Genomic DNA, 14,730 nt, shown 5'->3' with positions numbered 1-14,730 from the left:
TATGGGGCAGGTACGAGCACATTTTTCAAGCTTGATTTTAGCTTCCAGTCTACCACTGGGAACTGCCTTGAAAATTAGGATGGGGTGTATTGAGGGCCTGACTGGCAGTAATGGGGATCGGGCGTTTCCCTGGGAGCCTGGAAGGACAGGGGCTGGTTTTGCTGGGGTGCTGCAAAATCGCACCCCAGTAACAAAAGAAACAAGCATTTCCAGCCTCCTGTGGCCAGGCAGGGTCTGGTGCGAGAAAATTGCCAGGGCTACTTTGGGTTCCCAGTCTGGCCCTGGGTGTATGGGCATGCCCAGGCACAGTAAGGGTAAAATATATCACCATTTCACTCTTGTTAGCTGCTGTCTCCTGGTACTTCACCACTCTGACTTATCGTTGTTCTTCCTAGAAAGGTCTCAATGACATCTCCACCCAGCCCCCTGAACAGATATGCAGATTCTAGGAATAACTCTTGACTCAGGCGCTGATGTCTTTATTCACTTCAACATTCAGTTCCAGCAGTGCTGAACCATAATAAGTTACCAACACAGCCTTGGTTGCAGAGGCAAGGTCAGAGTGAATTGTAACAACACGGTGACACCATTAGCACTTAACTACCACACTTGTTCTAAGAAAGCGATTGCAATTATCAGCCAGGGGTTGCTTCCTGAGGTCCAATTAAAGTTGGAGCCAGACACAACCAGAAAGCACCCTGATCAGCAAACGCCTAGCGTGCAGATCTGTCCAACTCGTTAAGTACAGAAATTGCAAAGGAATTGATTAGGCGCAATGTCCCACCCGCCCTGTCTAGTCAAGGCTTAAGCCGTTGCATGTATTGACTCTGTCACAGCGAAATCCTAGAGAACGCACTTGCAACTTACCAAAATAAATTACCCCTGATTTTGCATTACTCTAGGTTTTCTTTTTTCTTTGCATTGTTATATAGTTTTGTACATATGTATATAGATATATATATTTATATGTATATATATGTTCTTTATGCATTTAGATTATAAGGAAGATGACACACAATGGAATACACTGTAAATGTAGATTATGCAATTGCTTGTACTGTTACTAGACATGTTTCACGACTGGCGAGGAGCTACGTCCTACCATTTGTATAGCGACAAACGGAAAAATGTCAAACATGGGGCCCGATCACATGCTTGCAGCTGATGATGCTGAATGCACCCATGCCTTGCACATGAGGCACCGCCAGTTTCCAGTGTCACTATGCTGTCCTGAACGTCTTCTGTGATCAGGGGCGTGGTGGCGATGAGAGGGTATTGCATGTCTCTCCACTGTCCTCCTTCCGTCCCTGTTTTCCAACGTCTTGGGCAATGTCTACTAAATGTTTGCTAAATGGAGACTGGGCAACTGATAATGCGATCCTCCAGGAGCACGCTGATCACCAGGAAAACCAAATAAAGGCCAAACATTGTGAAGCCCAAAAATTTGTTCATCCTCCATTTGCAGACGGCGATCGAGATGATAACAAAGAGCAGCATGATGAACAGGAGGACGATGGCACAAAATAGTCCATTGCTGCTGACTGCGATCGGAGCCATGGTGTGTGACATTGAGTAGATGAGCCACGGCAGGGGCAAGCTGTTAAAGAGAGAAGGAAAAGACATTGTTCAGAAGGTAGCATTTGACTACTTCCTGTTGTACAACTGTAGATAAATACATTACTAGGATTCTGGATTATTAGTGGAAGCTCTGCTTATTCAATGCTAAGTGACTAGCCTTGGTCCTACCCTCCCTCAAGAAACCCATGGTGGTACACAAACAAAGTGAGTGTGTGGGTGCCATTTTCAATTTTGATGTACTGGAATTAGCAAATTTATATTCACCATATGAATGCAGCACTGCTAACAAGTTTATCAGTCAACATGTCAGACAACAGGTTGGAGATGACAAATAGCACCAAACCTTCTTGGAAGAATTGATCTGAACTTTTGCTTAGGAGGATAAAGGTTTCTAGCACTATACACAAGACGGCGATGGTTGGGAAGAACTACTGGAATGGGCACGATACATGCAATGATGGATGGACTGCCCTTCTTTAGTACTCCTCCCAACATGCTCTTTGCCTTGATGATTCATTCTGTAAAATTCCATGTTTAAGATCAGAGTTCCTATCTTGTGGATTGCAGCCAGATGGGCTGTGAATTTTGTTTCTTCATCAGCTTCAAACGCGGGCGGTGGACAGGATGGAGTCAGAGTATCGCAATTCTTGGGAGCAACATTATTCTTTATGGTTAATGTATTGTTTATGAGAGCTTGCCGATAGCCAAAAAGAATATGAACTCCTTTTCTAAAAGGAGAAGATGGCAGTAATCAGTAAATCCTAATTGAGATAGTCCAAATCACAAACTCCTAGGGAAAGTTGAGAAATTTGCTTCCATAAGGTTGATCCTAAATTTCAGGCTTTTTAGAAATTTACAAAGAATTCCTGGTGTACTGTTGGGAATCTGTGATAGTTCCAAACCTCCAGTACTTGCATGCGTAAACATATCTGTAGAAGGAAATGCAACAGTTGTACATCTCCACATTGCTGAAATGTGAAACTTTGGGGCTTATTTACTAGCCCCTTGCGCTGCCGGTACGTCACTTTTTCCCATTTTCAAAGTGACGCTCCGGCTGCGCAAGGGGCTTGCAAAAAAGTCCCTTTGTTTTTATTCTTCCATCCTCTGGAATAATCCTGCCTCAAATCATACACTTCAAAAAAAATTAGGAAAGCTACAAAATTTAATTTTGTTGAAAACTTCTGTAAATCTGTTTACACTTTAAATGGTTGCATTTGTTTATTAAAATTTAGTCATTGCAAAACGATGGCAACGAATTTGTAAGTTACATTGGTGTTCATAACTCTTTATAAAATGATAGCATAGTATGGCTAACTCTTGCATAGATTTATAATATATAAAGAAGCTTGGCCTGTGCTAAATCAATTAACATGTAAGCACACAAAATCATTAACAAAAGTTATTTAGATTTTATTTTGCAAACATTCTCATCCTTGTTTTAAAAATAATTGCTATATCAGTTATTTTGCTAGACACATTGGATTTGGTTATTATAGCAAGAAAAGTTAAAACAAATACAACTTTGTTTAAACTGAAATTTAATTTTTATAATTAGCAGGCAAACACATCTCACGATAAAAAATGTTATAAAATGTTACAAAAGTCTTGCAAGATTTTTAAGGAAACAATTGTGCATTATTTAGCAGCATTCACAGTTATTTTGGAGTTCTACAAAGTATAATATCTTTAAAGCAAATATTGTAAAAATTGACCTGAAAATGGTTGCATCTTTCATGGCTCTGGCATGGGTGAAAGCATTAAGAGGGCCCTCCCTTTGTAAAACAGCTGGGGAGCCTCACTCCCCTCCATTTAGTGGAGTTAGAATTCTTTTCAGTGAGGATTTGAATGAATATCCCTAAAACCAAATAGTGTGCCCCCAGGGAAACAAGGATTAGGCCTGTGAGGTTTGCGCGACATCACTTTTCCCCCTGATATCAGCGGGCTGCATTTGTGGGGTTCCCCAAACATATGCCTGGTGAAATATGATAAAGCAACGGTGCTTCTTCCTGCTAGGCCGTCACTTGTATGGTAAGGCAGACCCATACTATGAGTACTATAATGACCCGCATACTGGGTTTAGCTGTAAATATGTGGTTACTGCGTTAGATAAGAGCCAAGAGAGTTCACAGGACTTGAAAGAGAGATTTTTAGGAAAATCATGGGTCAGAGGACATCTAAGGGAGTCCCCAGAATGTGTAAGGCAGTTGCAGCAAGAAAATGTGCCTGTGTCACTTCTTAGCCACCACTGCTACCTTTGACTAGTGACTGGGGAGGAGGTGCTAGCGCCACTCCCCCGCAACGCAGAGAAGCTAGTGCAATGCTCCATTACCTGATAGATGCATTCAGGAGAAGTTCCTGTCAAGAACAAGAACTGGCAAAGCCAACAGGTCTGGGTTTAATGTGCTAACACATGCAGTATTAATACATTAGAGGGAGACACAGGCGAGAGAGCCAGCAAGAGCAGATAGACACAGCTACAGTTATAAAGTAGTACCTCATTGGTTCTATACAAGCCACCAATAGCATAAGGAGAAAGATGTATACTCCACTGGGATGAGCCAAGGTGTGACTGACAAAGTCTCAAACCAATGACTAAAAGAGGCAGTTCAAAGAAGGTCAGTGGGTGTATGGGGCAGACACAAACCCCACTCTGTATATTGTAAGTAAAATGTCTGTTTGGTAGCTGTTCTTTCAAAACCCAGACCTAAAAAAGGTATCTCCCCACTTGAGAGAAAGTCAGCAACACCCATATAACCCCACATTGTGCAATTTGGGGAAGAAGAATCGTGTAAAACGTGGCCGGTCCTAGCCATTGGGATGCTGCACTGTTTACCGAGGTGTCAGGCGGTGAAACAGGAAGAGGGATAAAGTGAAAGATTGGTAGGAGGCAGAGGGGTTCCAATTGAAAACAAAAATAGTTGGAGGAGGGGAGGAAAGGATAGATAAAATACCGAAAGAAGCCAGAGGTTTCCTTTTAATGCTGAAGCAGTACATGTGGTAAAGAATCTGTTCTAATTTTTCAGGACTCCTCAGCCCTTACCTGCTGCGGTTCAGAACCATTTCATAGACTGACTCCTCTAAATGTAAATTGATACTTGTATAGCGCACTACTCACCCGCAAGGGTCTCAAGGCGCTTGTACGAATACCGATGTGGAACCCATCCTGGCTTTCCCTGTGAGGTGTCCACTCCTGGGCACCCCCAAGGTGGAGGCCAGGCATCCTTAGCGTTGTGGGGGCCATTGTGGAGATTAAGCAAGCTATTGCCCAGAGTTGCAGAGTGGGACTCCATGATTGCAATAGGCACCGAGGCGAGAATTATCAGGTCCGTGGAATTTTAAGCCCAAGACCCGCCGAGGCGGGGAATTGAACCCTGGTCCCGGGCTAGACCTCTGCATCAGGGTCTGCCGCTCTAAACATTGAGCCACATTTCTACCACCATGTACAACCGTCCACCGGTAAACATCGTTTACAACGCGGTGTTTACACCGCAGTGCCTTTACAACGATGCCATTACAACGCAAGCCGTTACTACGACTTGCGCTGGTCCTTCCTGTTGGACAAGGAATGTTGTAATTTTATATTCCAACACCTTCCCTACTGTTACGTGGACTGGTGTTGGAATATAAAATTATAATATTCCAAAATCCGCGCCCTCCAACGCAATTCATTGTAACGACTTGCGTTGTAATGCCCGCGTTGTCAAGTACCGCGATCTAAAAGATCGCGTTGTACTGACATATATCCCCGTCCACCTCACCCAGCCAAATGAACCAAAATCTCACCGCCTGTCATTGCATCAGAGTCAGACCACTTCTGCACAGGGCTTCTATCATTATTGAGGATGAGTGAATAACACCCACCCACACAAGACTACACCTTCCACCACAGTATAGGCGCACACCCATCACAGGCATGGGACGGTATGGTTGTATAAACAGGAGTTTAGTGATGCACTTTCCAATTCAGGAAGGGAAATATGCTTTTTACCATAAGGATTCACAGAGAGTGTCTACTTTATACATTGGTCTTGTGGGAGACGATAGTCTTCCTAATGTGTAAGCTGCAAATAAACAGTTGTGTTTTACATATTTATACAGTTTTGAAAGTGTTTACTAGTTACAGTCTAATCCTGTTGATAAGTGGTAACTGTTTACGATTCAGTTAATTACTGTACTGAGAGCCCAGTGTGCCTCTGAGAAGCACAGCAAGTGCAGTGGAGTATGCAGTGTTTAATTTGAGCCGGTGGTTTCCGGTGCTTAGCATCGACGCTTAATCATCAACACCGGCGCTTTTCATGAGCACCAGTTTGGGACACATTCATCCATGGTAGGCACTAGGAGATTACTGGATTTGCCCAGAATCACAGGATGTTGAGCTGACGCCGAGACTCAAACCGGATTCCCCAGCTCCGGAGACAGCAGCTCTGGTCGTTATGCCACATATCCCCTCCCAATCCCCCCCACACACTTTCATGGTTCTGTTTTAGGAGGCACTAACAGGAGAAATGGGCTTGTGCCAGCTGCCTTCTGATGAGTGCCCCGGCTCTTATTTTTTTCACAAATTAACCACTGGGAGTTTGGCCCCTGATGCAAGCAAGGAAAATGGAAGCTGAACCCCATATAGCTGAATAATAAAAGTAGAGCTTAGTTCACCCCCACATACTTAAAGGCTCTGCAGCCAGCGTACCTACTACACTAATCTATGTTGTCCCAGGGCTGGACTGGCTATAGAGGGCATCAGCCATTTTCCCGGTAGGCTGGTGGCCGGTTTTGCAGCAGTGGGAGCTTTTTTTTATTACTGGAGCTGATTTTGCAGCGGTTGCTGCAATATGAGGCCCCAGGAACAAAAGCAGCAGTGCTTCGCACTTGCAACCCCGCCGCCCCCCTCCCCTCCCCGTGTGGAGGGAGAGGGGCGGGGGAGGATGGTCCTACAAAATTGCCAGGGCTGCTTTGGGTTCCCAGTCCGGCCCTGGTTGTCCCCTTGGACACACTCTGTTCAACTGTTTGTAAACATCGGCTTTCACACCCCATTCTGGTGGTGCACACCAGCGGTGAACCACAAAATGATAGGCTCCCTGCAGAATGTGGCGAGGAGCCCTGAAACTCACGTCTTACAGGTATTCATAGGTTTCAGGTTGTATAGGGCCCGCAGAAGGGTTGTGGCACCCCTGCTGCAGGGGCCTGTGTTACACCCCTGGTGCACACCCACCAAAACTGTCACCATACTAAGTAGGAGACTAAAATCTTCGCTGGAGTCATGAATCACTATTTCCAAGCATAGTAACTCTGGCTGCCTTAGCGCTGCTTGGAACACCCTACCCCACACAGAGAGGATGGCTGAAAAGATCAATTGTTGCCAACCCATAGCAAACAGCTCACTCTATTGCTCCACTTCCATTGATGCTGGACAGCTCGACCGCGCAACACAGACTACATGGCACACAAATCAACCATTTTGATGGAACAATGAGAACACAGTGCCATTATTACTCATCTGGAGTATCCATACGCAAACGTAATGCGTTGCCTTTTCCAAGGCAATTTGTAGCATACTGTCCTTTGTAAGCCAAAACCAGCTCTGTATTCACATTATGCACATGATGCCACCAAGTGTTGTAATTGAAATTTAGAAAGCCAAGGGTGGGTATCCTTTGACAATAAGACTGAACCCGCTGGTCATCTTGTTTGGTGCTGTCTTCTAGTACCTGACATTGACTGCTCAACGACATCGTAGACAGTTGCTGGTGAAGGGCAAAGAGCCGTTCGTCTATGGAGCTTCACATTGCCAGTCGATGAGGACAGTCACTGCTGATGCAGACTGTTATGGCTGATACGGAGTACAGTCTTCACTGGAGATTTGGATTGGTGGGCATGCTGTACGGTCATCATTCAGCACAATGAGCGAGGAACCCCAAACTTCTGGCTTTTCACCTTTAACTCAGGAGGAGTACACTATGAAGCCAGCCAGGGTCCAGGACCGGAGCACACCTCTTGGGGATCAGGAGTCCCTCTAGCAGAGGCCAGCAGCAGGGTTCAAGCAGGTCCAGTTTGTGCTGGTCACCTGAGCAGCTGCCCGGAGGGCCCCGGATGTTTGTTGTGTCCCTGTTGCTCACACAGGAGGTCAGCCGACTCACCCTTGGAGTCCTTTCTGGGGAGCCAGGGCAGTCTATCTTCTTATTTCTTCCACATGTCCAGTGGTATTCTGCTGAGAGTTTGTGAAAGTGCTATTTTTATCCTCAGTGTGAACCTGTGGTTGGGGTAAGCCCCACTTTGTCTAACCTCCCCCCTCTCCTGGGTTTGGTTCCAAACTGTCTAGGCAGACAAAGAGCAGGCAGGGCTAGTTGTGAGCTGCATTTTCCCATGGTAGGCCAGACAGCCATTAGAGGTCGGGAAAGAGGTGGGCAAACCATGGGTTACCATTTGAAGCTCAGTAAGGGTGAGTACAACACCCCCTCACCCCCAGGACATCCTGCTCAACAGGTGAACACCCTGCCCCACAATCAAGACCCTTTTGTCCCTATGCTTGGCAGGAATACACAAAACACCACAGGAAAGCTATTCACAGTCATATGACCCTGGACATTAGCAGAGGACACATTCGGCTTTGCCACTTTCTAAAAGTGGGATTTTTAGAATAGTAACTTAAAATCTGACTTTACTAGTAATGAGGAGTAAAATTACAAACCATTTGAGTAGCAACAGCATTTCTGTAGCTGGTCCCAAATTGAAATAATCACTTATCCAGTGTAATAAGGTAACCCAGTGTTAGTCTATGAGTGAGATAGCCTTTCATCAGTAGAAAATGTCTACAGTACACATGGTACTTTTAAATATCACACACACTGCTTTATGAACTTTTCGAGCCTACCTTAGGGGTGACATAAGTATTAAAAAGGAAGGTTTAGGCCTGGATGTCATTTGGAGGTAGTCAGGGGTCGCAGCTGTGACTCCTAGCTTGCTCTCTGCTACTCCTTGCACTTCCTTTGCGATCCCTGGCCTCAGAGGGGGAAAAACGTTTTTTAAGTAGCCTGTATACGGGAGAAGAATGGGCCAAAGTATACACCAACCTCAACTACTGTCACTTTATGGCACACAGCAATGACCACCCTGAGGTGGAAAAACACGATCACACAGGTCACTCCAGTTTTAGAGACGGACCAACTGGGGCTGTTAGCAAAATGTCCAGGATTTGATAAATGGGACTTGATTGGTCTTCCGAAGGTGGGTGATTTGTGGGCAGGGGGGAAGGTTGTCCCCTTCTGTGACCTTTAACGGGACTATGAACTAGGTGCAGGGGAAACTTTTAGATACTTTTAGGTCTGTAATGCACTGCATAAGGCAGTCCCCAGAGGTACTGATCTCCAGACCTCTTCCCCCCCTTGATGACTATCTAAAGGAGAAGGCAATTTCTCTGACTTACAGGAGGATACTAAACAATACACCTGACACATTGGAGAAAATACGTGCAAAATGGGTAGAAGGTGTGCGTGATATGAGTGATGAAGAGTGGCAGGAGGCACTGGAATCCCCCCCGGGAAGTGGCGATTCGTTCCTGGTTTAAATTAATTCAATTTAAGATTCTACATAGAGCCGATTACATCAGTGTAGCGTTGTTTAAAATGGGTACCCTAAGCTCCTCACTATGCTCTAAGGGGTGCAGCCAGGTGGGGACGTATATACACCAGTGGTGGGAATGCCCGATTCTCCAGACATACTGGGGGAATATAACAACGAAAATGTTAGCAATCTGTGGGGAAAAAATGGAGGTCTTGCCCCAATGGTGCCTCCTCAACATATGGGATGCAACTGACCTGACGGCAAGTGAGGGAACTTTGGTCTCCCTCGGATGTGTGGTCGCAAAGCGCAATATAGCAGGAACCTGGAAGGGAGTCCCGGGCTTAAGTTTCGAGATTGGGAGACAGACATGGATTGGTGCATGCAGGTGCAGAGGGTGATATATGAAGGGAGAGGATGCCCATAAAAGTGGTCCAAGATTTGGGGGGCGTGGAACAAAAGTAGAGGGATGATATGTATGCTGTTTAATGATTCTTCCCCACAGGAATGAGAACTCTTTAGAGACGGGCGTTCAAAACGCGATTGAGACTGTAAGGAATGATGTAAGGATATTGGTCCACTGTGACGACATACTCACAACTGTACAAATGCACTATGTTCGTTTGATATCAAAAATTATTGTATTGAATTTATTATTCAATAAAAAAGATTTAAAACATTTAAAAAGTAGCCTGTAATGGTTCCACCTCCTGGGGTAATGCCAGTAATATAAATCAGCCTTAATCATATCATAAAATGGCTTTGGACGGATGAAAGTTCTGGTGAATTTGCCATATGCAAACATTTAACCTACCAAGACAATCTGGCCTGGAGTAAGAGTTGAGCGTTAATGAAAACTCTTCCACTTTGTAGAGGAGATGGTAAATCCTCTGCTGAATGATTCTCTGATGGTGGAGAACACCCTAGCTGTATTACCACTGCAATACCAATATTTCTACTTATGATTCAACTTTTGCCACAGAATGAGGAGTTTTAGTTACAACCCAACACTAAATCAAGCCCTCTCTTTTGTTTTGAGCCAGGCTATATCTTACATTGGAGTCTAAGGTGACCACCATCTTGATCACAGATGGTGTGAGGATGGCCTTCTTGTGAAGAGTCTCTCTTCAGTTTCTACTTACCCCACTGTAATGTCGAAAATGTTGCTTCCGACTGAACTGGACACAGCCATGTCTCCCAGCCCTTTCCGGGCTACAATAACACTGGTGATCAGGTCCGGGATGGAGGTGCCAGCAGCTAAAATGGTCAACCCCATGATCTCTTCTGTGATTCCGACAGTCTCGCCTACCTGTCGAATACAGAAAAAGAAAACGGAAGTCACGTAAATGCACCATATGGCTTGAGGCTGAGAACAGTAATTCCACATATAGCTCTGGGGATATTGCAAACCCCTAATGTATTGTCTCAAACATTTAAGGAAGTTTGGTGAATGACAGCTGCTTCACCGGCATCAGAAAAACAGGAAATGACTATCCTCCTCCTTAATTTCGGAATGCTGAGCTAGCAATCCGTATTTGATTCATACGCGGCACATACACGGCAAACACATCGGCTTTATGTTAGTAATAAACATACTCCAGTGAAAGAAAGAGTCCACAAAAATACATTTGAGAATCCAATGCCTTTTGAAGATTTTAGATTGCAAAAGTAAACAAGCTGGGCTACTTTACATAAAGTTTGCTCCACGCAGGGGCGGCCCTGGGCAGGGAGTGTAGGTAGGGGGCCCCGGAAGAGGGGGTCTGGGCGGGGCGGAGCCCCCCGGAGCTCCGGAACCAGGAGGAACGCATGCGCGGAGGCCAGTGAAGAGGGGGGGACCGGGGTCAGGGTGTTTGGAAGTGGAACAGAGCCGGAGGCCGCCAAACTCGTGCCAGGGGCTTCCACGCATATATGTATCCATCCTCAGAGGATTACTATATTAAGGATATATATTGGTGTGGAGGCCCCTGGGGTTTGGTGGCCCTGTGCAGGTGCACAGCTTGCACGTGCCTAAGGCCGCCCCTGCTCCACGAATCAACATGGGACAACATCCTTATTTTCAACATTTTTGTACGTTGCACAATGCTGGATGGAGCAGACAGTATTAACTCTAACTTGCAGTATTTTCGCTGCTTTCGTCATTGCAAATGAGCTGCCCTGCCCTGCAAGCTTGGTCAGTCAGCTAAAACTGTATTTTTGATAGGGTGCAATCATTAATTTGTGTCTAAAACCTATCTCAGCTTGTAACTTTATGCAGTACCTAAAAGGACCGATAGATGGTAGGATGCAACCACACAAACGTTGATCAGTAACTCGTAGAGCCGAGACTATTAGTGGCATAACTTCAACACAGTGGCAGATGACACGCACTTAGCACAGAGTAAATGAGAACCAACTGATAGGAGAGTAACTGATAAACTAACAATCTACTCGTTGTCTTACCTGATGAGCCCACCAGACCATTAAATAAGAGAATATTGCTATCCATGTGATGGATCCAAAAAATGTTATAGGGAAAAACTTTCTGGAGGACTGGAAGAGAAATAAGCAGAGGAAGAAAGGTGTTAAGCCAGAAATTAAGAAAGATTAAGAGCAGTGATTTGTAAGTAGGTCAATAAGGAAAACATGCAAATTCAATTTGGGATGCAAAGTGCAGAGGCGCTGGGGTACCTAAAAAGGGAATAGTGACATGCCTTATTCAAATTGAAAGCTGACAGAGGAAGGGTTTGCAGATTTAATCAAGCAAAGTGGATTTAATGTTGACACAACTGAACACAAAAGTGGGAAAAATGGAACACCTGTTCCTACACAGCTTGATATTCCATAACAATCAGAAATTACTGAACCAATGGTACACAAGGGCATATTTACAAGCCCCTATCGCCGCAGGAACGTCACTTTTTACGACATTCCTGTTATGATAGGGGCTTCACCTTATTCACAAGGCAGCGTTACATGGCTTAACGCCGCCTGGTGAATAAGGCCTCCTTTCACGTTACACTTAGCGTGAAAGGGACGTGCAATGGGTGTTGCAGTAGTCGTTCCGCCGCAACCCCCATTGATTTTGACCCTGCCCCCTAGTTACAAGGGTGGTGTAAATATGGGGAAGCGTCAAAATTAAGACCAGGGAAAACCTAATCTTAACATGGCGAAATGAGGAGAAATGCTTTATTTCTCCTTGTTCTTGCTGTTTCTATATGTGTTGCATTGTGCAGCACTCAGAAACAGCAACACCCCATTTATTCTTTATGTACAGAAAGGTGTCCCTTCCTGCACATACACAATCATTTAAAATAATGACGCGTGGCCACCACAAAAAGCCATTTGTGATTGTTTATCAACAATCTTCCCCGCAAAGCAGACACCCTTGTACAATGGTGCAAGGGTGCCTGAGTTGGAGCTAGGTACCTACATTTACCGCCAGCGCTAAGGTGCGCATTCCAGCACAAAAACAACCATCCCCCAGCGCAGGCACCCTTGACGCAAGGGTGTCTGCGCCGGCGCACCGCTGCTGTTTGTGTGCCCCGCGCAGGGGAGAAGGACAGGAATGTGCTGCATCCTACAGATACGGCGCATTTATTCCCTTTTATTTTGACGCACTGCAGCACAGCAGGAAGGCTTGCTGCGCCCTTGTGCGTCAAAATATTGTAAATGAGGCCTTTTGTTTGGAAACGGCCAAGACACTTGGCAACAGTGCAAACAAAGGCCAGATCATGAATATTAATTTACAGGGATTGTTTATAGCTCCATACCTTATTCGTAGTCCTAAACCCTCAGTTGTGCTGGGAAGGACGCATAGATGTTCCCCATGGAATTCAGGTGAGGCACATATTTAGTTAATATCAGTACAAAAAGTATAATCGTACAATCAAATTAGCTCTGTGATAGAAACACACTGCAGTTTGTGTAGATTAGCAGATAGATTCATCGAGCATTTTTGCGAGCGCAAACGGTGCGAATCGCAAAATTCGGCCGTTTGCGCCCGCAAAAATGGCATTTGGAATTCATCAATGGTTCATGAACTCGCAATTTGAAAAATCGCAAATAATTGCGATTTCTCAAATTGCGGTGGCATTTAAGGAGTCTCAATTAGAGATTCCTTAAATGCTATTCAGGAACCTTGTAAAAATTGTGAATTCGCATTTTTGGGCCGCTATTTACCGCGAAGTCAAACCTCGTGGTAAATAGCGGAAACTTAGAAAAATGCACTTAAGTGCATTTTTCTAAGTTGTATGTTACACACACACATGTCCTTGGGACATGTGTGTGCGTAACACTAGCGTCCAATATCATTTCAGGGGTGCAACAGGGTCTCCTTTGGACACCCCTGCACCCTTGAAACCGCAAACTCAATATGCGAATCGATAATAGCGCTTCGCACATTGATATGTCTTCCCATTCAATCCTATGGGCCTTTAGGCCCATAGGAATGAATGGGGTGTTATTCCTTATTTGCGATTAGCAATTAGCTAATCGCAAATAAGGAAGCTGTAGGAATCGCAATGAATATTGCGATTTTTACATGAATCCCGTTTTGCGAGTCTGTAATAGCGATTCCTTAATAATCGCTATTACAGACTCGCAAAACATGCCGATGATGAATCTACCTGTAAGCCCGCTCAGTTCACTCATGACTATTAGTGAACTGGGTAGTGCAGAGGCATCATATATTCCCATCTAATAGAAGGGATATTATGGACATAGGCTTCTGTTGTGGGAGAAAGAGAGCAGATTCAGGCTGTTAGATTTTGATTGCTGGGATTGAATATTAGATTTACCTTTGAAACAATGCCACAGGCAAGATTATGGACATACATTGAACGGCAATGAGTCCACTCCCCTATTGTGATTTGTTATGGCGACCTAGAAACTATTGAATCACCCCATTACTTCAGCTGAATAAATATGGCCACAAACCTAATATTATTACAAGACAGAAAGCTCATATCACGCAGTTTTTTTCCTGCAATTTTTACAATTAGCAATTTTAAAGTACACTACATTTCCCACAATCTGTTCCCCTGGGCAGGAAATGACAAAAGAGAGGAAATTCCCGAAACATTATAGATGGGGCAGTTCATAACCCACATACTTTTTTCTTGCATGTCGTACCTGAGTACTATTTTACTGGGATTTAGCACACTTTGGGCATTTGTTTACTCGTAATTTTGTTCAGACTATATTTTTGAGGCAAGAACACTGCGTTTAAATCTCAGTTTGCTTGCCAAGTGATTGGTTCTAATGTTGGTGGCCTTGAGGCGGAGCACCATGTATGCTTGAACACGTAGTAGCAAAGAAACACAGGAGCAGGCGGTATTCAAAAGAAACCTGTGTGATTTTTTGGATAACTCTGTAGCCAATTCTATACATAAGGTAGTATCCTCCTTTTTTTTAAATGTGGCTACCGATATTTGTGACTCAGTGGTGACTGCGATAACAAGTACCTTGTATGTGCATTCCGGGGCAAGAAAATCAATGCGAACAAGCAAATGATAAATACTGAGAATCCTCTATGTGCAGCACACATAGAAAGAGGAAATTGCCTGAATGTATTGAAGGTGTACCTTTCTGCAGAAAAACAATCAGCCCTGCAACACAGGA

At 44.6% G+C, this 14,730-nt stretch overlaps 1 protein-coding gene across 9 annotated transcripts in view; it reads right to left on the bottom strand.

Moving 5' to 3' along the window:
* Nucleotides 1–463: 463 nt before the first annotated feature.
* SLC24A2 (solute carrier family 24 member 2) overlaps nucleotides 464–14,730 on the bottom strand; it is a 901,628-nt gene continuing 887,361 nt past the window's right edge. For 8 of the 9 annotated variants that reach the window (XM_078675953.1, XM_078675950.1, XM_078675955.1 and 5 more), the window contains 3 exons: nucleotides 11,572–11,661; nucleotides 10,275–10,441; nucleotides 464–1,597 (listed from right to left, as the gene is read on the bottom strand). In XM_078675953.1, coding sequence (XP_078532079.1) covers nucleotides 1,348–1,597; nucleotides 10,275–10,441; nucleotides 11,572–11,661 — 507 coding nt within the window. In that variant the 3' untranslated portion in view covers nucleotides 464–1,347. The remainder of the gene's footprint in view (nucleotides 1,598–10,274; nucleotides 10,442–11,571; nucleotides 11,662–14,730) is intronic. The other variant, XM_078675958.1, reaches the window with a different exon arrangement.

Source organism: Lissotriton helveticus, chromosome 2_1 (genome assembly GCF_964261635.1).
Source record: "Lissotriton helveticus chromosome 2_1, aLisHel1.1, whole genome shotgun sequence".
NCBI classification, from domain to species: Eukaryota; Metazoa; Chordata; class Amphibia; order Caudata; family Salamandridae; genus Lissotriton; species Lissotriton helveticus.
The sequence above is the reverse complement of the archived record's forward strand: the minus strand, read 5'-3'. Positions and strand labels throughout refer to the sequence as shown.